Source organism: Colobus angolensis, unplaced genomic scaffold (assembly GCF_000951035.1).
Source record: "Colobus angolensis palliatus isolate OR3802 unplaced genomic scaffold, Cang.pa_1.0 Scaffold569, whole genome shotgun sequence".
Taxonomy (NCBI): Eukaryota; Metazoa; Chordata; class Mammalia; order Primates; family Cercopithecidae; genus Colobus; species Colobus angolensis.
Genome location: NW_012119254.1, coordinates 1,713,745 through 1,739,295, shown reverse-complemented (window position 1 = coordinate 1,739,295; position 25,551 = coordinate 1,713,745). Strand labels below are relative to the sequence as shown.

The 25,551-nt window shown below is 36.5% G+C and overlaps 1 protein-coding gene and 1 long non-coding RNA gene across 4 annotated transcripts in view; one reads left to right on the top strand and one right to left on the bottom strand.

The window, feature by feature from the left end:
* Positions 1-1,038: 1,038 nt before the first annotated feature.
* Positions 1,039-1,448, bottom strand: LOC105525963. The gene is made up of 2 exons (XR_001004000.1): positions 1,365-1,448; positions 1,039-1,274 (listed from the first exon to the last, which is right to left on the bottom strand). It is a non-coding gene; the product is annotated as an uncharacterized LOC105525963 (long non-coding RNA).
* Positions 1,449-1,946: 498 nt separating this feature from the next.
* The window catches only part of DMTF1 (cyclin D binding myb-like transcription factor 1), a 44,950-nt gene continuing 21,345 nt past the window's right edge, over positions 1,947-25,551 (top strand). Inside the window, exons 1-7 of one of the 3 annotated variants that reach the window (XM_011961775.1) lie at positions 1,947-2,140; positions 12,951-13,073; positions 14,371-14,487; positions 15,870-15,992; positions 20,659-20,753; positions 23,154-23,268; positions 24,722-24,798. In XM_011961775.1, coding sequence (XP_011817165.1) covers positions 14,379-14,487; positions 15,870-15,992; positions 20,659-20,753; positions 23,154-23,268; positions 24,722-24,798 — 519 coding nt within the window. In that variant the 5' untranslated portion in view covers positions 1,947-2,140; positions 12,951-13,073; positions 14,371-14,378. The remainder of the gene's footprint in view (positions 2,141-12,950; positions 13,074-14,370; positions 14,488-15,869; positions 15,993-20,658; positions 20,754-23,153; positions 23,269-24,721; positions 24,799-25,551) is intronic. The other 2 variants (XM_011961777.1, XM_011961776.1) reach the window with 2 other exon arrangements.

Below are 25,551 nucleotides of genomic sequence, written 5' to 3'. Positions count from 1 at the left end.
GGTTCATGAAAGTGTTATAAACATCTGGAGTCCAACAAAGTCAATTTTAACTAGCAAATGCAGTAAATACCATAGCTATGCTATAAATACTTTCATAATTATTGTTTAGGATAGAAATATTTCTAATGATTTTTCTACAAAACATTTAATTCCTAAATAGGTAAATCCTTGGATAATATTTAAAACCTCATCCATTCCCTAGGTACACATTGACTAAGTAATGAGGTATGGATAACATAGAAGTATAACTGCAGAAAATTGCTCTAGGAATCAAGTTGTGTTATGGATAGTCTTTACATTGATTAATCAAGTTAAAGGGATAGAGACGTTACTTTTTTTAAAATTATGTATTAATATTAAAATACACTTGTCATCCCCAAATAAATACCAACTGACTTGGGAAAAGGTTGTTATAAAAGAAACTCAACCAGAAAGGGAGAATTTAGTTATAAGGATTAACTTGACTTTTTGGGGGGAATTAGCAGGGTGCAGGCTGACCTAAAACTTAGTAGAAGAGAATGGACAGCCCGACTATAATTTATATATCACCATTTTATGCCTTAGCAAAAAGAATCCTATATGGTTATGTCTTATGAAAAATGTGGCTCATTAGGAATCACCTTCTGATCAGTGTTAATGTCAACAATTTTGCATATGTAATTATACTGCTCTTTGAGTAGTTGTATTGCTTTTCTGGCTTTAAGGTTTATTAGTTTCCATTTTTAATGCTTAATACATGTCAGGTTCTATGCAAAATATGTTGTTTACAATATTCTGGAAGGTAGATCTTATTACTCCCATTTTTCTAAAGTAAACGAAGCTAAAAGAGGTGAAGTGCCATATCCACTACTAAGAAATTGAGCCAAGATTCACACTCAGGTCTGACTGCAGAGTCCAAACCACAATACTATTCTGCCTCATAGTTTTGCTTACATAAACATTATTATGTACTTATTAAAAAATGGAATGATATACAGGTTAACTCCAACAGAATGCAGAGTGCCACAAATTAGTAATAAAGTTATCAACACAAGAAAATGCTGTTTCTGACATTTATTTTTGAAAATTAGTCAAACATGTCGATCCTCCAGTAAAGTAAAGCATTTGTAAACTAGTTGTAATCATTTGTTTTCGTTATGAAAGTACTGCCAAAGTGTATTTTGTGAGCTGCAACCGGGTCGTTCAGAACACAGGCTCTGGAGCTGAGGCTTCAATTCTAATTTTACCGCCAACTTGGGAGCCCTTGGACACATTCCTTCACTTCTCTTTGGTTCCTGTGTAAAATGGGATTCATTTGTAATAATGCAGCGATGCACTTAGCACTTATGAACATTAAATGAGTTTCATACACGTAAAACATTTACCTGACACTTAAGTACTCAAAGAATGCTGGCTCACATTACAGAACCCAAAGGTTTATCCTTTTCGTTTATAAGGGTATTAAAACGAAATCGCAACCCAAGGAGCATCTGAACTTTTAAGAGGAACTGGGCACAGCAAAATAGCATCTTCCTAGTCTAACAGCGAGACGACACTCACAGAGGGCACATTTCATCAAGAACGACTTCTCACGCCCAGACATCTCATTTTAAGCCCTTGCGGCAACGGAAATCAAGCATGAATACACGCACTCCCTGTTTTCTTCAGCACTGAGATCACCGGTTCCCTCCTTTCCACACCGCGGCTCCCTCGGCTCCGAGCCACATGGAACTATGAAAATCGGCACGCGGGGCATAAGTCCCCAGAACCAGAGGAACCACAGTTGCGTCATAGCAGAAGGACCTCTTTTATAGCATCAGCAGTGGGACAGTCAGTGCCCAGATTTCCTAGCAGAGGACAGTCGACAAACACCGCCACAGACCAGTACCAACGTTCCAACCAAAGAACTTTTTTCGCGCGCCGACACAGCCGGAAGTGACGCGTGCAGCCAGCGCGTGGGGCCGCCCGCGGGACAGACGAGAGGGAGGGGCAGCGTGCGGGGAGCTGGGGGCGGGGCGCGGCTGCAGCTCCGTTTCCGGTGGCTTGTCGCGCTCGCTCACTCCAGCTGCAGCCACTCTCGCCCGTGGCTGCTTCCTCCATCCTGGTATTTTTTGGAGCCTCCATCCTGGTTCTTCCAAAGTGCCCGGACCCAAAACAGGAAGTAAGTGCGATGGAACCTTCAGGTCCCAACTGCCGTCAGGGCCGCTCCGCCCAGTGGAGCCTGTCCGGCCCCCTTGCTGCCCGCTAGCACCCGCCGGCTGGCGCAAGCTGTCGGCGCCGGGGCACTGCGGGCGGGGTCGGAGCCTGGTCTTCCTGACGTTGCAGCTGCCGTCCCCGCACGTTCCGGCCAGGGCCTCCCTCTTAGGGCCGGGCGGCGCCCGTGGCTCAGGCTGCAGAGTAGGGAAGCGAGCGGCCGCCGAGGCACAGCAGCGATCCGGCGGGGGCGGAAAATGGCGGCGGCTTCGGAGGAGCTAAATGGCGCCGGGACCCCTGGGGGGTGGGGTGGGCCGGGCCGGGAGGTTGGGTAGAGAACTGGGCCAGAGAGAGTGGAGACAGTAAAGAAGCCCTACTTGTTTTCTCGTGATGTTCTTTTTTTAATTTGTATTTTTGTTACGTTTTCGGTTTTGTTTTATGGTTTAGCGTAGGAGAGGTAGGCTTGGGTGGGGTTCAGAGAGTGGGGGCGGGTCTCGACCCAGCTTCCCCCCCTTTGCTTTTTTTGTTGTTCTTTTACCTCGTTTGCGCTTTAGATTCTTCTGTAATTTTGCGGGAGTTCAGCCTTGCTCGGCGATTCACGGCCCAGACTTAGAGAATCGGGATAGCTGGCCGAACCATCTCTGTCAGTTTGAGTCTCTTTAAAGAAGGGATGTGGACTGGGGCGTGGGGACAGAGCCCTGGTGGAGCACGGAAAATGCGTCTGTAAAGTAGTAATTACCCTATTGTGCTGAGTTCTGAGAAAGTTCCTAAAATTAAGTCTACTTTGTTCTCTAAAATGGACTTCGCTTTGAGAATTTCTTCAGGGAGGTATATAGAATGTTTTACCACAATCTCCAGAGCAGATTTGAAAGAAGTGGCCAAGTGCCATTCTGTGCAGTTGAATGATAGAGCATATGTCTTTATATAAAATATTCGGTCTGTGAGTCAGGACTCCTCCCTTTCTCATTGAATTTGTGTAGTTGCCTTTTTCGCAACTCGATTCATCTTTGTGTACCTCTTTTTAATGTGCATGGATGTGATTTTTGTATGTGTGCCTCCTTTCTGACAGGCGAGGCTGCTTGTTGGGACGTCCTACAAAAATGCATATTCTGTAGAATTATTTTTTAATGTGACGTGTCTTAAAGTGATGCCATTTGGAAAATTTTAAGTTATACCTGTATTTTTAATTCGTGGGAGAAAACCATTTGTAGCTTTTAAGCTCCAGTCCAAATACGAAAATATTATTCTATGTTGAAAGTTTTACAAAATCTGTTTTTTTCAGTTAAGGGTTTCGTATTTTTTCAGTACTTCAAATTTCTTTAAGCTGGTTTTGAATTTATATTTCAAATAGCTTTCTGAGGATTACTGTCTTTTAATAATTTGAATAATTTACCATCACTTTAATGTTTAAAGAATGACTATGGCGATACACCAAAATCTTATCTTTTTGCTCTTATGGTGTACTAGAGACAAGATTTATTTGGTTAGGATTTAGAAATTCTGTTAAGATTTAGAGAAAAAAGGTTAAAACTACATTCCTTAACGTTACAAAAATTGTCATGCTGAGACAATCCAATTTGGTGTGAGAATAGTTTTTTTCTTCCATACACAAAGCACAAAAACCAGCCTGATTGTTTCGGGGAAAAAAACCATTGTGTTATAGGTGTGAAAAATACATTTAATGGTTTGTGGTGATTTTTATCTCATTTTAACTCCCAATATGCCACCAAACAAGCTAATTTATTTTCTTACTATTTTAGTTGATAGGCTCACCCCAAAATATGCTTTTTGGGACTGATTTAGCACCTGCATATTCTGCGTGAATCTCTTTAATTGGTTGCAGTTGAGCTAATGGTGGAGCCAAAATGCTATTGCCCTGTCTTCATCAACATTTAATCAGTAAGTACTGGGCATTGCATCTTTCTTAGAACTTTAAGTTCGTACTTTGCAGTTATATGAATACATTATTTTATGTAAACATTTTTTTCTTGAGTGTTCAGGTTTTAGAAGTATTTTGAGGGAAAGAAATCAAAGTTTGGAGGTTATGACTTGAGCTTTGAAAACAGCATGGCTGGGAAATGTTTACTGGTAGAGAATCATATCAAAAGTAGGTAGCTGTCTTCTAGTCCTTTTTTTAGAGATCTCCTTTTTCAGTGCTTTAGTTACCTCATTACACCGCAGGGGTGCTTTAAAGGTGGGGAGATAGTGTATGTATTTTATAAGGTTAGTTTGATATCACTAGTTAGTATTTAAATAACAACTTGCCTTTACTTTCTCCGCAAAAATCTCACCTTTCTATTAGCCTCGTTTATCTCTCCGACATCTACAGACTCTAATTTTTATTAATGGTATAATAAACTTACATGTCCTGAAAATAACATCTCATTATTTTAAACAGTTGCTTTTGCCATGCTTCATTAAGTGCATTGGCTTAAATTAACACCTGTGAGGATGAATGCGATAATGTGAAACAAGTGTTCCCTAAGGATTTACTGCCTGGAACATAGATGTTAAAATATTGAGGGAGCTTAGAAGTGTTTTTGAAAGTATTGACGTCTTGAATCACGTGTATTAAACACACATCTGTCTGTTGCAAAGACATCAAAAGCTTAGAAAGGAACTAAGTTTAGGGAGGGTTCATTCTACTTTTTTTAATATCATATGTAGAGACTGCATATTTAATACTGAGGTGTTATTCTGCCTTTCCAAAATGGAGTTTTCATTTTAATAGTCCTTTTTTATTCTTACCACCATATTTTTCATATATGAAAGGATTTCCTGGGAATTGATATACTTTTAAATGCTTTGCAATTTCAGCTCCTTTATGTCTCCGAATGATAAGATGACCCGAGAAAGTGGTAAACTAAATGATTTTTATTGAACTAATTTCCAAATAGTAAAGATAAAATACAGATAGTTACCAAATGTATGTGGCATTTGTTTGCTTTCGTGTCATTTCTCCCTTTATCTTGATGGTGCTTTCATTTTGTGAAGAAAATTCCTGTAATAGAAATCACAAATAGATTTTGTGTTTGCTCTGATTCTATAAAGGTAGATAAGTTTAAATAAAAGGAGGAACGTGGTTATCATGTCTTCCCCCGCCCCAAGTTTGTAGAAAGATAATCCATTCCATGATTGAATACTAGAAATAAGTTGTCAGGGAAAAACACACTGGGGAGCTCATTATGAACAATTTAATTTTCTACCGTTTCATTTATTTAAATGTCATTTTGATTATGTACACTGTTAGGTCATTTTTCCAAGCACCAGTGGTCAAAGCTGATTCATTCACTTCCCATCAGGTGTTATGTATCAGAAATGCTCATTAGGTTTATTTTACTGCCTGTGTATATTTTAGTATCTAATGAGTAAATGTGCTTTAAAAATTAACTTGAAAAAAATTCACTGTAAATCACAGGTGTCTGGTGATACTGTATATTTCCATTTAAAGAGCTTCTGATGCTGCCTTGTATAAAAGTACTCAGTTTTGAATGGATGAAATCTTTCAAGTGTACCAAATAACACGTTATAAGCTCCTGAACCATACATGAAGTGAGAAATAACATTTTTGCATTTTGAATAAGCAATATAGTTTTATTGTCAAACCAGTTATGAAATGCTGCACCTTAAAATGATCCATGCTATCAAGTAATCTTCCTTACGCAAGTAATAATGACATTGTTTTCAATAGTTGATAATTGAAATAAACTTTTTAAGCCATTAAAGCCTGCTAGAATAGACTCCACTAACAGCTGTATTGACATTTTTATGATATATAGTCATATTTTACCATTTTAAGACCAAGCCATAGTAAAAGTTAATTAGGTACCTTAATTGAATATGCCTTATGTTCATTTATGGCTCTGCTGCTCAAAGTTTTCCACAAAGTGTATAGAGGAACAAATCCCACGGAGCCTGGCACCATAGTCCAAAACATTCTTCAAGTGTGTGGTGTTCCTATTTGTGTCTTGAATAAAGTTTGTACTTAATGAAGATGTTTGCTTATTCTATGACCTTACCTGTTGTCTGACAGCCCTCTGTGTACCCATGTTCAGGATGTATGAATTTGTCACCTATTATCTTCCACTAAGATTTTCTACTTAACAGACTTTCATTATTTCAAAATAAAATTATCTGAAAATATCTTCCAGATTCCTTAGACGTTACTAAGCAAATTCTCTTTTAAGTATTTTTTTAAAACATTAGTTATTCAATGATAGGGTGATAGTCCATTTGGAGTTTTATAATAACATAGCCACAAAAACAAATGTTCAGTAATAGGTACGAATTAGATAAATTTAGATCTATGTGCCCATTCAAAATGTACAGTAGTAATGATACAGGAAAATGCTCCTGATACAGTAAGTACAAAAAAGATGTGACAGTACCATCTTAATATTGTGAAAACAGTAAAAGATAGGCATGCTGATACATGGGTAGAAGACTTGCAAATCACACAGAAAGAATATGGATGATTTTTCTTGTACTGTATTGGGTCAGGAGAAAAAAACATCTGAAAACTGTCCTTACTGCCTTATAAGTTGTATTATGCCAGAGACTGTTTCTCAGCCAATGTTTCTCAGTCTTTAACTCACTTAATAAAATTGTGGTGCTGTATGTTCTGTAGGTGGCAAGATTTCGCAGTATAAAGTGAGTATATTAAAATAGGGAATATTTTATATCATGTCTCATCCCATGTTCCATTTTAGAATCACAGCTCCAAGCATCTAGGGTCAGCAAATGTTGGTTCCTGTGCTTCTCAAGATTGACACTAATAGCATCTAAACTCTTCCATACTTGTATCAGTACTGTACTTGGAAATGAGTATACATCTGTTTACAGAATTAGCCCCCCAAACTGGGAAGAAAGGTGACTTTATTCCTTGATTCTGGTTTTTAGAAGATATTCAATACTTAAATACCCAGGAAAATCAGGATGATAGGTAGACTCAATTGATGGAAATACCAATCTAAGATAACCCATTGGATAGGAACTTTACATCAATACTGAAAGGAAGAATAGCATGAATGACTCATTTCTTTAATTGAATTCTGTGTTAAATAACACATCCAAGAGTTATATCTTTATGCTTATCCTTTTTTGTCCTTCCAGGTTATAGTGTGTTAAATAGGGTCATCTTTTTCATTTGGGAGCTATAAGATTGTATTATAATGAAGACACAATGACTTCATGATAAGAGTTTTGTACCACAGTTAAGGTTGTGTGGTTTTTTTAAAGCCACCAGAATGGTTTTATTTTTGTCATTGACAGTATGTACAAACCTGCAATTGTATAATTGTTTTGTTTGGTTTTTGAAATACTAAGTATGCATTAAAAGTATGTTTATGTTTTAAGAAATAATGCATTAAAGAAGTTCACTGTAAACATAATTCTCAATATATTTTCCTGCTTTGTTTAATGCATAAATAACAATATAAGTAGTCATAAATAAAACTATCAACTTTCATGACCCAGAAGTATAGACAAATTTTGAAGTTTGGCAGAAGGTGTTCTCTCTGGTTTTGTAAATTAAAACACACAGCATTTGTAGTGATTATTAATGAAATGACTTATCCCAAGTCCTTATTGTATCCCAACCTGTTCTATCAATAATAAACCTTCCAATGTACTTGTTAAAGATGCCACATGTTTAAAAACTCAATGATTAAAAGAGGTCTAAAAGGTAATTTAAGTATTACTCAGTCTTATTAAAACCACTTCAGCTTGTCTGAAAAACAAAATGCTGCTAAGGAGAGAATTCTGTACCATTAGTTAAATGGCATCTAACAAAATCTATAATGTAAGGAACAAATCAGATACATTTTAGTCTTGCAAAAAAACTTCGTTGACATCGTTACAGGAACAGAATGCTATCCTAAGTTTTCTAAAATTCTTGAGTCATCAATGAGTTAAAACTTGAAGAGTTAAAATAATTTTAGAAAGCCATAATTCTTGATGCAGAACATACTAGTTTTTAATGACCAGAAATTCTTATTTCTTCAGAAAGCATTAAATAACTGTTGAAACATACCACCTATCTAGTGATTTATCAAGTAACCACTCAAGATTTATTAAGTACACATTTAAATTTTATATAATAAAAGTCAGCTGGCATTTTGCACATTCACTGTATTTCATTTTATACTTTTTTTAGGTCTTCATTTATAGGATATAAAACTTAGAAAACGTTCTTAACCAATATTTTCCTTAGAGTTAAATGATTCAAACTACAAGTAATGCTAAGCTAAGCTCTGTCATTAATACTGAAACCTAAGTTTTTCAATCAATACAAAAATGATCTGGCTCACTGTTAACTGCCTGACAAACTTTAAAAAACTATTGTTAAACAGCAGATTACAAGAAATGTTTCCCCTGTTCTTTTAAAAAACAAGACTATGAGATACATAATCTAAATGAAAATGTACAGATGGTGGCGGAAATCCTGTTAACTTGCAGCCCAGTGTAACAAATTCCATAGTTATGCATAAATAATTCAAAATTCGAGTTTTTAATGCAAATGTCAAGGCATACAACTACACTTGTCAGATATTGACACGATAAACTAGAAAATTAAAGCTATCAAAGCTATAAATAAGGAGTGCATAAATAGCAGTGCCAAAGCATTAGGGCTATTAAAAAAAATTTATATAAACACGTCTGATAGTTCTTTCTGTAAGCCTGTCTCCACTGATAAAGCTATGGATAAAACCAATTCCTTGCACAGCTTTCTAATAACTGATGACAAAGCTGAATTCCTTGGTCATAAAGCTGTACACCAATAGACAAAATTTTCATATGTATTCAAAATTCTTGAAATCTCAAGCAGATCTTCCATGGTCCTCCTAACTGCATTTAGATTTGCTGCTACCCTCAGGTATTTTTTCCTTGAATTTACTAAGGTATGGTGCTATTTAAAGATACTCAGCAAATGATGAAAACGTGAAAATGCCACTTCAGTTAAAAATAGCTGTTAAAATTGTGTTTATTTTTATTCCATATCTTCTCATTTTTAGTGTAAAAATAGTACATGTGGTTAAACCCATTACAAAGAAGGAAAATTGAAAAGAGCTGATGATGTGCAGTCATGTGTTGCTTAATGACAGAGTTCTGAGAAATGCAGTTTGGGTGATTTCATGTGAGCATCATAGAAAATACACAAACCTGTATGTTACTGTACTGAATATACTACAATTTTAACAATGGCAAGTATTTGTGTATCTAAACATATCTAAATATGGAAAAGGTACGGTAAAAATATGGTGGTATAATCTTACAGACTTAACGTATATCGACTCTGTTGACCAAAATGTTATGTGGTACATGACTGTCTTTATTTTGCTCCAAAAAGGACCAAAAAGGTGATAGCAGAGTTGGTGATTTTCCTATTTTCTTGACAAACCAAATGGGGAGGGATTCCAGAAGTTGTTAACCATAGGTTCATGTATAATCAATCAGAAGACAGGCACATACTAAACTTTGTACCCCACTATCACAATTTGATTTATTCACCAATATTTCTCAGTCCAACATCAGAATACAGTTGTATTCTGTGTAACAACTGTCTTGACTGCACTTAGTCCTTTTGTTCTAATTTGAAAGCTAAACTTCGTGAAAAAAGTATCTGTAGGTTGTCATTTCTTTTCTCTTTTTTTCAATTTGACGAAGTCTCGCTCCAGGCTGGAGTACAGTGGTGTAATCTTGACTCACTGCAACCTCCACCTCCTGGGTTCAAGCGATTCTCTTGCCTCAGCCTCCCAAGTAGGTGGGATTATAGGCGCCTTCCACCACACCCGGCTAATTTTTGTATTTTTAATAGAGATGGGGTGTCACCATGTTGGCCAGGCTGGTCTCGAACTCCTGACCTCAGGTGATCTGCCTGCCTTGGCCTCCCAAAGTGCTGGGATTACAGGCATGAGCCACCACGCCCGGCCTGTAGTTTATCTTTTCTTCCCTACTTCTAATTCTGTACTTATTTCAGTAAGACTTCTGCCCCTACTACTCCCACCAAAACTACTTTTGTTAAAGGCACCAGTTGTTCTCCATATTGCCAGATTACATAGTCACTTCTCAGTTATCTTACCCTCTCAGCTGTTTTCAACATAGTTGACTGCTTAATGCTCATTGAAAAAACCCTCTTGTGCTTCTTAGTTAACACGTCTTAGGTTTTCTCCCTCATCTCTAGCTAGCCCTTCTTATTCTCCTTTGTTTGACTTCCCAGATTTAGTAGAGTGCTCTAGAACTGTAATCTAGACTGTCTTCTCTAACCTCTTTAAGAAATCTTTCAAAACAATGTGTATGCCCCTAAGATTTATAGTTCTAATCCTGGCCGGTTGAACTCTAGTTTTATATATTTAACTTTCAGCTTAACATCTTCATGTAGATACCTTATAATCTTAGTATTAATACTAATATTAATAAAAATAACCTACCTTTTGAATTTTGAACTGTGTGTGTTACCCGTTAAAAGTGAAACTAGGTCAGTTTCTTAAATATTAATAAATGTACTGACCACATAGCTCAGACTATAGGGGAAAAAAGTGAGTCAAAAACATGTTTAAGATGACGGGACTGGGCGCAGTGGCTCACGCCTGTAATGGGAGGCCGAGGCAAGTGGGTCACCTGAGGTCAGGAGTTCAAGACCAGCCTGGCCAACATGGTGAAACCCTGTCTCTACTAAAAAATACCAAAAAATTAGCCGGGCGTGGTGGCACCCGCCTGTAGTCCCAGCTACTCGGGAGGCTGAGGCAGGAGAATTGCTTGAACCCGGGAGGCGGAGGTTGCAGTGAGCCAAAATCATGCCACAGCACTACACAGCCTGGGCAACAGAGCAAGACTTCATCTCAAAAACCACAAAAAAAAGATGACAGCATAAAAACAAAGCGACTATATCCCCAGTACCTGTGTATAGTAGAGGTAGTATATTTGGATATATTTGTTGATTGAACAGATAAGCTTGTTAATTTACGAAGTAGCATAGAATCATTCACTAATCTCTAACCTGAGTTGTAGAACTTTAAAAAAGAAGCCAGGATTCCTGTTCTTTTCCCAACATTGTGGATTAACTTGGGTCCTGAAATAACTATTGGCAAGATTACCAAGAGTAGAGTTTACATTTCAATGGTTGGGATATAAATTTGTGCAACTTTTGGGAAAATATATTGCAGTATGATTGAAGAGTTCTAAATTTTGTCATATCCTTTGATTTAACAATTTTTATTTACTAATATTCAAGGAAATGGAGTGTAAAAATATGTTTTTCAGTATGGTTTAAGGAAATTAAAAATTAGGAACAACATAAACGTCCAGTAATAGGATAACTGTTAAATAATGTCACACTTTTTATTTGCAGCACAAGCTCTATTTTTTGCTTTTTTAGTTTTTGAGACAGGTTCTCGCTCTGTCACCCAGACTGCAGCCTTGATCTCCTGGACTGCAGCCATTCTCCCACTCAGCCTCCAGAGTAGCTGAGATTATAGGCATACACCACCACACCTAGCTAATTTATTTTTTCTGGAGACTAGATCTCACTATCTCAGGCTGGTCTCAAGCTCCTGAGCTTAAGTGATCCTACTCCCAAAATGCTGGAATTACAAAGGTGAGCCACCACGCCTGGTGCAGTGTAAGTTTTAAGTAATAACTTTCGTTAGATACCTACCTTGGTTTCCTTCACACTTTTCAGTTTGAGCAAATTCTAAAAAAGCAGGATATAAAATTGCAGAATACACTATAATCACAGACACACAGTACACCAGGAGATGAGATTAGAAGGAACTACACCAAAGAGTATGAAACATTGTTTGGAAAGTTTATGGATGATTTTAACCCTTTTTTTTTTTTTTAACTTTTTTACATTTCTTTCCCCCATCTTTTGCAGTAGGTGTTACTAACAAGCCAGCCTTTAAAAAATTGATTCAGAAATAGCAACATGAAACATGAAATCCAATAGCTTAATGTTTCTCCAGCAGGGTCTGTACCTTTTTCACTGAAAATGCAAAGAGGATCTAATTAGAATGCTGAAAAAATTAGAATTTTAATCCCTAATTTTTGCTGAAACATCCCCTCAAACCTCAAATCTTGTACTTTTTTTTTTTTTTTAAAGCTCTGGTTGGCTTTTGAGGATAAAGATGAGAAGCTTATTGAAAGAAACCTTTAAAAATCATTTCATATTTCATAAGGTTTCACATTGCTTTCAAGAGCTTGTAATTTGTCTTCTCTGGCGTAATTGTTTAAGGTCCCCCCCACACACAGATTCTTAGATAGGGTTGCTCACCTGTCATCTTAAAAGGGTTTTCTGAATGAATAGGGTATTACATAATCTTTATGCTTTAAGATAAAACATAAAGAGAGGTATTAATAATTATAAAGAAAAACTGTAGTTACTGGTAATATTTACGGTACTGTGTTGATTGATAATACAGATCATGTTACGTAACGGTACCACAGTCTACAGTTCATAGAACCACTAGCATAGCTGAGCCTGGTTTTTTTTTTTTTGTTTTTTTTGTTTTTTTTTTTCAGAGAACGTTTGTCTGCCTGATGAGAGCCACTTGGGTTAAGAAACTGACTGTGAATAGTCATCATTTCTGTCCTTTTTTCATTGGGGAATATTTTTAGAGGCTAATTTCCAAAAGTTCTACTTAAAAAAGAAGTCTGGTTTTGTCTTACTCTTCGAGATGAGGTATCACAGAGGCTTGAGCCTAGACTGTCATCAGCATACTGCTTTACTACTCATTTGTTCTTATTAAACCTTATTGTGTGTAATGCTGTTACTTTTTCAGAGTGTTGCAGAGATAGGAACATGGGAGAGAAACAATCTGGATAACATGAAAGTGATGCTGGTGGCTAAGGGAAGGCAACTTGTTTCTGTGGGAAGGGCTGTAGCTGATCCATCCGTTGTCTAGGTAAGTCTGCTTTTGTTGCAAGGACCTCACATGATTTGCAAATTTGTCAAAACTAGATCATGATTTCCATTTACCTTTATTTTGGGAATGGCATAATTACTATTGTAAAATGAATAATGTCCTTTTCAAATAGTAATTTGTATAGTAAAATTTTAATTAATTATTGGATCTTCACCATGTAAATGTTAAAAGTTTTTGTGTCAAAGGAAAAAATACATTCACTTCAATGGTAAATGTATGAATGGACTAATATCTTGTGTATAGGAGCCAGAGAGAGCCAGGCATGTTGGCACATACCTGTACCCAGCTACACTGGTGGCTAAGACAGGAGTATCACTTGAGCTCAGGAGTTCAAGGCTCTAGTACACTTAAGATTGTGCCTGTGAATAGTCTTTGCACTCCAGACTGGGCAACAATGCAAGACCCCTTCTCTAAAAAAAAAAAAACTTAATAAACATTGAGTAATTATATCAGGGTTTATGTCCTCCGTGTTATTTAGTTGGTAAAACATACGTGCCAAAAGTGAGTACTGAGGCAAGAACCTCTTTAAATCTTATAAGGTATTTCTGACGACTTCAACCAGGCTATTGATTATAGTGTCATACCTTTCCCCCCGCTAGCCATGAGATATTATATTCCAAGACTAATTATTCCATCTGTCTGAACAAGAGGAAAATGATACTTGTGTAAAATAGCAGGTAAGGATACTTTGAACAGTGTTCAAAGTTACCTGTTTCAAAAGAAGGACTAACTCATCTCCTAAAATTGCTATTTGGTCAGTAATAGATGTATGTACTTTTTCAATATTTTGAAAAGAACACAGCAAGAATTATTTAGTGTTCGTGTGTTTCAGATTATAAAGCTTAAATACCTGTAAAAAATGTTTTGGAAAAATAATTCTTAAGATAAAAATTTTGATGAATCTTCTGCTAAAGAAAAAGAAGTTAAGCACCTACAAAGCTGTCCATAAAAACACATTCAAAAAGTGGTGAGACTTTTGCTGATAAGACAGATCCTCTTTTGTTGGATGTGGCAAAAACATTAAATATTATAAATGTTGTAGGTTTTTAAAATTCATCAGAGCAAACAGATTCTTGCAGATACCTAATTCTAAATAATGGGTATAAACTTATGAAAGGCAGTTTTTGAAATCTGAACTCTCATTGCAATTTTACATGAAGAACACTGTAGGCAGATACCCAAATAAATGTGTGTGGTATTTCAGGGGATTATAGGGGAATACTTCATATCTGGGAATAAATTTTGAAATCCTGATCTGGAATCTGTTCTTGTACAGATTTGAGTATGAGCACAGTGGAAGAGGATTCTGACACAGTAACAGTAGAAACTGTGAATTCTGTGACTTTGACTCAGGACACAGAAGGGAATCTCATTCTTCACTGCCCTCAGAATGGTAGGAGAACTTGCTGACATATAATTCTGACTCTCTGAATTTATTTATCACTTTTGACCCCTATTGCCCAAATAGAGGTCTAGGTGCCTATGAGTTTAACATAAATGTTAGCTTTTGTCAATGTTGTTGCTATGTTATAAATAGGATGTTGAGCCCCCAAAGGTAATGATGGAATAACTATAATATATACTTCTTTTTTAATACTAAGTGGTACCAGCAGTATATTTAATTCATTAGGAAATGGTAGAATTATTCCTTGATGCAAATAGACTTTTTTGTTAGAACCTGTGTTAAAGAATTGTACACAATCATTTGAATATGACTTAATATGATGATCTACAATGAATTAAGATTCAGTAGCCTTCCAGCTGATAATTTTGTTGTTACTCCTCTACTTGCTCATTATTTATGTCATTTATTTATTGTGCTCTTAAGTTCATCTTTACTCAACCTAGGTTCTGTCTTCTCACTATGTACATAATTCATAGTTTATATAAATCAAACTTAGGATTTTAAGTAGCACCTACCTATAAAGATGACTAAGACTCTGTCTTTATACAGAATTCTCTGTGCTTCTCATAGGCACCTGAAGTTCATACATCCCAAACAATCCTTACATGTACTTCCTAAACCTAGTTCTCTTTTTTCCTTTCTCTGTGAATTTCATTACTGTCCAGATCATCAATGTGGTTGGGAATAAATTATTTCTCTCATCACCTGCATCATTTCATTTGAAGACTTCTTGATAGTATTATGTTTTTTAAATCCATTGCATCCTGTCTGTTTCAAGCCCTCCTTTGTTAGTTCAGTTTCTCATTTCTCATCTAGGTATCTCTAATAGCTTTTTAACCAGTGTCCTACCTATAATCCATCTTTCAAGCAGCTGATGAAATTGTTCATGATACAATTAATAGCATAAAGGTTCCCAAGGTTTTTAGAATATAGTACAGGTTCTTTAATTTGGCCCATAGGTCGCCAGTCGTTTCTGCTTTCCTCATAATCTTACCTTCTGCCACATTTCATATACCTGTGTTCCAGCAGATCACACTATCTTTATTTTCCTAACATACCTATACCTTAAGCTTCTCATACCTCCATGTCACTGCACATACTGCTTCTACTGCCAAGAGAGAGAGCAGTTTTCCCTGGGCTTCCCTTCTCTTTCACGTTTGAGACACCGCCTTCAGGAGTTGAATACTGCAGTAGACATAGAAAGGCAGTGTCCTTTTGAATTCTGTTTGCACAACTAGGTTTAATTAAATGAGCAAATTGGTAAGAAAATGTTTTTAATAGATAAGAAAATTGTAGAACCATTATTAGAAATTTTGTTTTCCCTCATTGGTTTGAAATTTTTGAGATTTTTCTTTGTTTTCTTCCATTAGAAGCGGATGAAATAGACTCAGAAGATAGTATTGAACCTCCACATAAGAGGCTTTGTTTGTCCTCTGAGGATGATCAGAGTATTGATGATTCTACTCCTTGCATATCAGTTGTTGCACTTCCACGTAAGTCACTACGTATTAAGAGCCATAGAGTTCCCTTTTAAAATCAAAGTTTAGCTTCCAAGACATTCAATTGGCATTTCTAGATAGACTTGGACTTAATGCTTTTTTCTTCATTTAGTCAAAACACCTCTTTTTAGCTAACAATAAATACTATGTGCCAGACATATCGTTAAATGCTTTTACGTATATTGCCTACTTTAATCTTCCCAACCTTTTTTTTTTTCAATTGCCCCACAAGGAGCCTTTTTAGACTTTTTTTTCCTGATTGTGCTTTTCATGAAAAGTACAATATATCCTCAAAAATAGCTTGTATTTCTTAATGTACTGTCTGTATGTCCTTGCTTTGTTCATAAAGATAATAAAACTTTTTGTCACATGCATTTCCCCCCACCCCAAGAACCATATTTGCCCTCATTGAGAAAGCATGCTTTACAATAGGTACTAATATTGTATTCCTATTTTACAAGTCAGGAAATTGAGACACAGAAAATTAAAATAACTTGGCTAAGAGCATATCTAGGCATTCTGGTTCCTGTAGTACATAACTCTTGACTCCAATGCCATATTGTCTCTTCAGTATGCTATATGACAACATGAAAGTTAGATAGAAGCCTAATTAGTTTATTCTTACCAAGAAAGTTCTTAATGCGTTTCTCTTCCAAGATCATTTAGAGTAGACTGGCTTCTATAGGAGGTATGATATTTCAAGTGCAATACTGTTGGCACAAGACCGCATACCAACTGCAACATTAGGTTGTATTTCTGATTTGCTTAGCAAAGAGTATGGAGTGTTCAGGAAGATTCTGAAGTAGATTCCTTAGTCCGTGGCAATGTGGATGGAACACATGGCTGTTGGTGGCACTCTTAGCACAAAGGAGAGTTTTGCCATAGCTGAGAACTTTGATTTTACATTCAGCGTCAGACAAAATCACATCTTCATCTTTTGAAAAAGCAAGACCAGGTTTTCAGCCTGGAAAGTCATATCTTAACAAGTAGATATGTACTCTGAATTTAGAGTTAATTGCTTGCTGAATTGAACAGAAAAGAAACTTTTAGTTTACTATAAGACTTTATTAAAAAACAGTGTTAATATTGCTTCCAGTTGTGGTATAAACAAGCATAACATATTTCTAATTAAATATTCTTTCCTCCTAATGATGATTCCTATTTTTTTTAAATCTTTCCTAATTTGACTATTATGTTGTGATTCAATTCTAAAACTTAATTGGCCTATCTATACAGATGTAATCCTAAATATTTTCTAAACTAGAATTTTTGAGTAGCTAATTTAAAATAAATAAACCAATTCATTTTGTTAAAGTGGAATGCCCTGTTCATGATTGTAGGTTCAAACTACACTTTATTATGTTTTTCTTAATGGTGGTAAACCAAATCCTTCATGGCACTGTTCACTTAGCTTCAGATAATAGAGGAAGGTTGACTTGAAAGCACATGAGCTGCTTAATGTTGGGTCATAGCATCATCACATATGGAAGACACACTGGAGCCTAATATTTAGCAATAAGACTGATGAAGTTTATCTGGATTGTAAAAATCCTCACAGGCATCAGCCTCTCATATTAATCACTCTAACTCACCACTTCTCTTTGTAGTCATCTGCCACTACATTTATCCCATTCCCTATTTATAGTTATAACTATATAGTGATTACAGTATTCATCTAGATGATTCTTTCAGTATCTTCGCCTCTTATTCCTTTTGTTCTCCATTTATTACTCCCTTTACCACTCTTACCTGTTACTAGAGTTCATTTGTGATCTATTTCAGACTTGCTGTTTTCCTACCACTACTTCTATTTTTCCAGCTCACTTCCTATAGCACTCTGTAACTCCTGCAGTCTTTTGCCTCACTGGGACCCATTGATCCTATTACATTGTCATTGTTCCTTCTCTACTTGTATCCTTTCTTTCCTTTTTACCCTGTTTTACTTTTATGGTTAATCTTATAATCACTGTCTTGCATTCACCAAGTCCTTTTTTTTCTCTCACTTATTTGGTGAAACCATAACTGTCTAAATCTATTTTTGCCTGTTTATGTCTGTACCAGTGCAGCTAATTGAAAAGTATTAGAGAAAAATGGCACAAGCAGGCTGACTATTCTCACTTTAATTCCTGATCATTAACCTGAAGTGGGCTCATAATGCTGCCTACCAGTAACAACAGTTCTCTAGTGTTCTTTTACCCACTCTGAGATGACTATTTCATATGTCCTGAAACTTCCAAATACCTTTTCCACCTTTTTACTCTGAGCTGATAACCCTACTCACAAATAATTTGAAGTGACCAGAAAATAATTTCTACAAATTCCTACCACCACAAATACATACCTACCTGCATCTATGTCCATTCATATATTCGTTGTCCTATCTTAGGCCTGACCTTCCATTTACTAGATTTTATCCCTTTTACCTACTCAAGGACATTGTTCCAATAATTATTTTGTCTCTTCTGTATCACCAGTTTTTCTTCTACTGAGTCATTACCACAGTATCACAAACATACTGTTATTTTTCTTTAAATAAAAAGTCCCTGGTCAGGCGTGGTGGCTCATGCCTATAAACCCAGCACTTTGGGGGGTGAGGCAGGCAGTTTGCTTGAACCCAGGAGTTTCAGACCAGCTTGGGCAACATGGCAAAACTCTGTCTCTACAAAAAATACAAAAATGAGCCAGGTGTGGTGGTGCATGCCTGTAATCTCAGCTAGTAGGGAGTCTGAGGTGGGAGAATTGCTTGAACCTGGGAGGTTGAGACTGCAATAAGCTGTGAGTGTGCCACAGCACTCCAGCCTGGGCAAGAGAACAAGAGCCTGTCTCAAAAAAACAAATAAAAAGTTCTTTTAGCTCACTTTTGGTTCTTACTCAATTTTCCGCCTTGCCTTTAGAGCAGAATACCTTGAAAATTGCCTATATTTGCCTTCATTTCCTTTCCCCATTTTTCCTTAAACTTACTCCAGGCTTTCAACCCTTAACTAAACTGTTTTTCCCAGCTCTCCAAAGACCTTTTTGTTGCCAAATTCAGTGTTCACTTTTTTTTTTTTTTTTTTTTGAGACGGAGTCTCGCTCTGTCGCCCAGGCTGGAGTGCAATGGCCGGATCTCAGCTCACTGCAAGCTCCGCCTCTTGGGTTTACGCCATTCTCCTGCCTCAGCCTCCCGAGTAGCTGGGACTACAGGCGCCCGCCACCTCGCCCGGCTAGCTTTTTGTATTCTTTTAGTAGAGACGGGGTTTCACCGTGTTAGCCAGGATGGTCTCGATCTCCTGACCTCGTGATCCGCCCGTCTCGGCCTCCCAAAGTGCTGGGATTACATGCTTGAGCCACCGCGCCCGGTCAGTGTTCACTTTTTTAGTGTTTGTCTTACTTGATGTGTCAGCAATGTTTGATGATATTTATTACTCCCTCCTCACTGAAACATCTTCACTTGGCCTATAGAAAACATTCCTCTGGTTTTCTTTCTATTTTCCTGTCCATTTCTTCTCAGTCTCTACTGCTGACTTTTCCATGTCACCAGAACCTCTAAATGTGGAGCACCCCAGGACTAAGTCCTTAGACTGCTTCTTGTTTACTCACTTTTTAGGTGATCTCAACTTAAGGTTTCAAATACTATCTGGTGTTAACCACCCCAGATTTATTCCAGATCAGACTTCTCATTCTCTAAATATTTAGTAGTTGTCTCAAACTAGTGTATTTAAAGCAGAGATTCTATAACTTCCTAAATCCTTAAATTTGCTTATTTTACAGTCTTCTCAACTAATTAGTAGCAGGTGTATTCTTCCAGTAGTTTTGATTTTTTTAAAAAAAATGTAATATTATCCTTGGCTCTTCAGTCTCTTCCATCTCCTCTTTGTCTACAAATCATAGTGGCTTTGCCATCCAAAATACATTCACAATTTGAACTACTAGTCATTCTCACTTGCCTTCACCCTAGTCCAAGCCACTGACCTATCATTACTGCATTTGCCCTTCAGATGGTTTTTCTGATAGCACAGAGTGAGTCTGTTAAAATAAAAGACTATATTATTCCTCTATTCAAAATCTTCCAGTCATTTCCCACCTAAGAGTTAAAACCAAAACCTTTTGGCTTACAAGGCCCCACACAATCTCCTACTGTTCTTGTTTAGTCTGCTTTAGCTACACTCACCTCCTTGCCATTCTCATGAACACTCCAAGCATGCCCCGTCTCAGAGCCTTTGCACTTGGCTCTCTTTGAAATGCTCTTCCTTGAGATTCCTGCAAAACTAGCTTCCATCCTCACTTGTTCCAAGGCTAGTTTCCTAGCCTCCTATAGAAAATTTCAAATACTGTCCACCACCCCAACAGATTCCCTTTCCTGTTTTATTTTTTCTCACTACTAATCACCATCCAATGTAGTATCTTGTCCATTTTGTGTCTTTCCCCACTAGAATATAGGCTTCATGAAGAAATGATTTTTGTTTCCCTTGCTCACTGCTGTATCCCCAGCACTCAGAGCAGTATCTACTATGAATTAGGTTCTCATTATTATTAAGCAAATGAATATATACGTGTGAAGATGTATTAACAAGTAGTTTGTTAGGAAATTAGATGATCGTGTTTTTTTCCCATGGATATTTTTAGAACAGTTAGAACTTGCCATTATTATTCTGGAGATGAACTGTTCCTTTTCTTGAAGTTTCAGAAAATGATCAGAGCTTTGAGGTGACCATGACTGCAACCACAGAGGTAGCAGATGATGAGGTTACTGAGGGGACTGTGACACAGATCCAGGTATAGTAAATCTTTTAACTGTCCTCAGGAGGATGTTCCTTGACACTGCTTAGCAGATAAAATGATGAGAAACCTCAGCCTCCCAAGTAGCAAGGACTACAGGCACACGCCACTATGCCCAGTTTAGCCTTTATTATGAAACAAATTACAAAGCTCTTTTGTTTTGATTACTGCCAAAGAGTTAATGAGTTATAATTTAATATTTAACTTCTTGGGTTGCTATCACCATTTTAGTGAACAAAAAACTTTTCTAATAATTTCTAATATTTGTTTAATAAGATTAGACACAAAATGAACAAGATGTGAGTTGAAAGTCAGCATAGTTAAAAAGTTCAGAAATAGTCTGTTTCTTACTGTATCTTTGCTGTAAACCAGGTGCAGCTATTTTGACATAGTTTGGTAGTTAATGTACTGTGTCTCATTTCAGTGATGAGACTAGCTTGAAAAATAATTTAGAAACTATTGTAAGTCCCTATGTATGTAGTACTTTGTGGTTGCAAGAGGTCTTCAGTGAGCTGAATATTCTAGATTTCTAAGCCTTATATATATTATAGGCATGAAATCCTGCAACGAACTCATAAAAGTTTCATTTTAAAAGCAGCAGCATACTAAATAAAGCTGAGGAAACTTAATAGATGCATAAAGTAGTGAAAAATTGGGGTAAAATACTGTAAGACTTATTAATATTTATTTATCAAGTATAGATAGGTACTCTTCAAGGTACCTAAGTCTCCTGCTGTACTCAGTAAACTCTATTATTGATGGTGTTGAATACTACTGCTACTGCTTAATAATTATTTGCTCATTTGAGGGAAAATTTGAGCCATAAGGCATTAGATGTTTGCCCCCAAATAGTGGTTAATCAGCATAACAGACTTATTCCTAAGGTTCATGGAATGGGCTTTGCTATATAGACATACTTTGAGAAATGGTGATTTGATCCTCATATCCAACTGATTAAGAGAAGATAATTTAAGAGTATTTTCTACATTATAGTTCTTAAAAGTGAGTATTGTATGTATCAGGGTCTTTTGATAGCTCTCTGTTACACTCTTTACTGATATATAACTTCAGGATCAAATCTTATAATATTGTGATCTTCAGAATGTAAGAACTTTAGACACATATAGTCTGTCTCAATTCTTAGCTTTATACAGGTCCTTCTTGATTTAAAAAATCAAAAAGTATGACACATAAATAGAGGGCTATAAAACTTACACTTGTTCCAGCGATTTCCAGCTTTTTGCCCATGGATTCAAAAGCACTTCCATAAACACACTATATGTATTACCACCAGATACAAAAATAAAGTAGTAGGCAACAACAGAAATGTGACTCTTCTCCTAATTGTACCTTGGTTGTCCACTGACAACTTATCTTTTTCCAAAAGAGATGAGGACAGCTTATCTCTTTCCAAGAGAGATGGGTTTCAGTTTCTCTTCATATTAGAAGTTCAGTTTCTGTTTATTCAAGAAGTAGTAGTCCAGTCCTTCTTAGGATTTACCTTCAGCCAGTGACATTGCTTAGTTTTTTTTAGCCCAGAGACTGAATTGGGTTGAGTGGTCACTAAATATGTGACTCTTCCCTTATTCTGTCTATGATAGGCTAATACCTGATACGGTAGCACTGTTGCCAGGTCTTCTTCATTTACATTATGGTTCTCTTTAGGCCAGGGTCAACTCTGCCAAAGGCAGCTTTTTCCCTTGCAGAATTTGTTAGATTAGATATGCTTGTAACTAAAAATATAGATGGTGGTGGTTGCACAGAAGACTTAACTGCATTAAGAGTAAGTAGTACCATACAGTTCTTTGAGAGAAAGGTTGTCTAAGGCTCTAGAGGTTGTCTAAAACAAAGTTGTCAGAAAACAATAAGCAGACCATGATTTTGCAATGACTTATGATTTAGCCTGTTAATCTTTTAAGTTAAGAGATTACATTATTGGTGATTTAGGCAGCAAGCTTATCTCTGAGGGCATTAACAAATCATAACACCCAAACCTAGCACTTCCATTTTCCTATCTAGAACAGATAACTGTATATTGTGTATTATGAGCGCATTTACATGTGTAAATATTTAAATTTCCCTGAGTATTCTGTGTTGATTTAAATACTTAATACACTCTTGGCCCATTTTATATAAAACTGAAGCCAATAGTACACTTACTTGCTTAAATGAAGGTCATATTATGTTAATGCACATAATTTTGTTTTCATACTGCCATAATAAAAATAGCAAGAAATATTTTTTTATAAATTGAATATATTTTTACTATATCTAAAACAAGTGAATTCCGTATGACTATATTTAAATTTTATAATGCTTAGCATTGCAAAGATGAATCAGGTTGGGCATTAAATCAAGCTGCCACTTTTTTTTTTTTTTTACTTTTACCTTTTCAAGATTTTGCAGAATGAGCAACTAGATGAAATATCTCCCTTGGGTAATGAGGAAGTTTCAGCAGTTAGCCAAGCATGGTTTACAACTAAAGAAGATAAGGATTCTCTGACTAATAAAGGTAAGATACGCTGTGAATTTTAGTGCCCAGTGGAAAAAAATGGAGATAGAAAGGGCTTACAGTCATTAAGATTCTGAGTTGGACCTTCATCATTAGGATTGAGCAGTTAGAGTAATTGAGCTTTTCTAACTGAATTAAATTTGGCCCCAAATGACTTTGAATTAAGGTTGTGAAACCACCATTTGTTGTTCAGTAATTAATAATTATTTTTCTCCTTCTGATTTGAAGTAAATTTTGTCTTGTTAATTTTTGAACAAATGCATAGTGGTGGCATTTAAGACAATATAGTTACTGCTTATAAGAGTAGGAAGTCAGGCCTTTTCAAGGGCCTACTATGGTCTGATAAGCGACCTAGAGGCTACCTTAAAGCCTTAAACCTACGTAGTGTTTATAGTGTTGGCTATGCTCAAGCATAGCTGGGGAAGGTGCTACAAAAAAAGTGAGCGTTGTGTGTGTGCCACTGTGAAGTACAGAAAGGAAGCAGAAAAATGTAAATCATTTTCAACCACTGTATAGTAAATACTCTTTAAGAATACATTATTCACTTGTTATTCAATATTTACCTTGCCCTAGAGTCTGGGAGACCCTAACCCAGCAGCCCTAGAGGAATTAAAGACACACATACAGAAATATAAGAGGTGTAAAGTGAGAAATCAGGGGTCTGACAGCCTTCAGAGCTGAGAGCCCTGAACAGAGATTTACCCACATATTTATTAATAGCAAACCACTCATCAACATTGTTTCTATAGATATTAAATTAACTAAAAGTATCCCTTATGGGAAATGAAGGGATGGGCTGAATTAAAGGAATAGATTGGGCTAGTTAACCGCAGCAGGAGCATGTCCTTAAGGCACAGATCGCTGATGCTATTGTTTGTGGCTTAAGAATGCCTTTAAGCGGTTTTCGGTTTTCTGCCCTGGGTGGGCCAGGTGTTCCTTGCCCTCATTCCCGTAAACCCACAACCTTCCAGCTTTTGTGTTAGGGCCATTATGAACATGTTACAGTGCTGCAGAGATTTTGTTTATGGCCAGTGTTGGGGCCAGTTTATGGCCAGATTTTGGGGTGCTTGTTCCCAACATTTGTATATGTTCTTTTTGCGCATGCAGTTTTCACTGGAGAAATTTTTCAAAAAGTTTTGAGCATGATTTGGCTTTTTTTACTTTTATGTTTCTTTTTAGTAGTTCTATATTGTTGAAAGGCTAAGAGAGGTAATTTTTAAAAAATCTTTTAATTATCATTGTCTTTTTTTAGTAGGATCAAATAAATGTACTATAGCTTAAAATCCAGAAGTTACAAAAGCAAATTTAACCTAGAGACCTTTCAGATTTCGGAGGAATGAGAAATGAAATTAGCTAAGTTTTATCCCCAAATATAATCACAAAGGAATCTTTGGTGTTTTATTTCTTTCAAAGAGTAATTTTTTTTTTTAACATTACTTGTTTTCTTTTAAAGGACATAAATGGAAGCAGGGGATGTGGTCCAAGGAAGAAATTGATATTTTGATGAACAATATTGAACGCTATCTGAAGGTATCTTATGGCATATTTTTATGTTTCACTAATTTGTTTATTGCCAGTTGCAGAAATACCGACACAGCATGTTGTATGTACTTATTAGGAACTTTTTACTTATTTTTGTAATGGATTTTTGTAATGGCTAACATGTTGTAGCTGAATAATTCTAAAATACATTATTACAGTATAATAATATTTTGAATTCTCAGTTTAAAATCGCTTTACTAGTTAATAGTTGCCACCCTAAAGTTTAGATAAAATCTTAGTAGCCTCTCAACATTTTAAAGTCTTATCTTTTCAAGAAGGCTATGTAGTTTAATTTATATTGTTTAAAAGCTTAAGGTATGCATCTTTCTTTGTTTTGTTTTTGTTTTTGTTTTTTCGAGACAGAGTCTTGCTCTGTTGCCCAGGCTGGAGTACAGTGGCACAATCTCAGCTCACTGCAACCTCCGTCTCTTGGGCTCCAGCTATTCTCCTGCCTCAGCCTCTTGAGTAGCTGGTATTACAGGCATGCACCACCACGCATGGCTAATTTTTGTATTTTTAGTAGAGACGGGGTTTTGCTCTGTTGCCCAGGCTGGAGTACAGTGGCACAATCTTAGCTCACTGCAACCTCCGTCTCTTGGGCTTAAGCAATTCTCCTGCTTCAGCCTCCTGAGTAGCTGGGATTACAGGAGTGCACCACCCCACCTGGCTAATTTTTGTATTTTTAGTAGAGACAGGTTTTTGCCATGTTGGCCAGACTGGTCTTGAACTCTTGACCTCAGG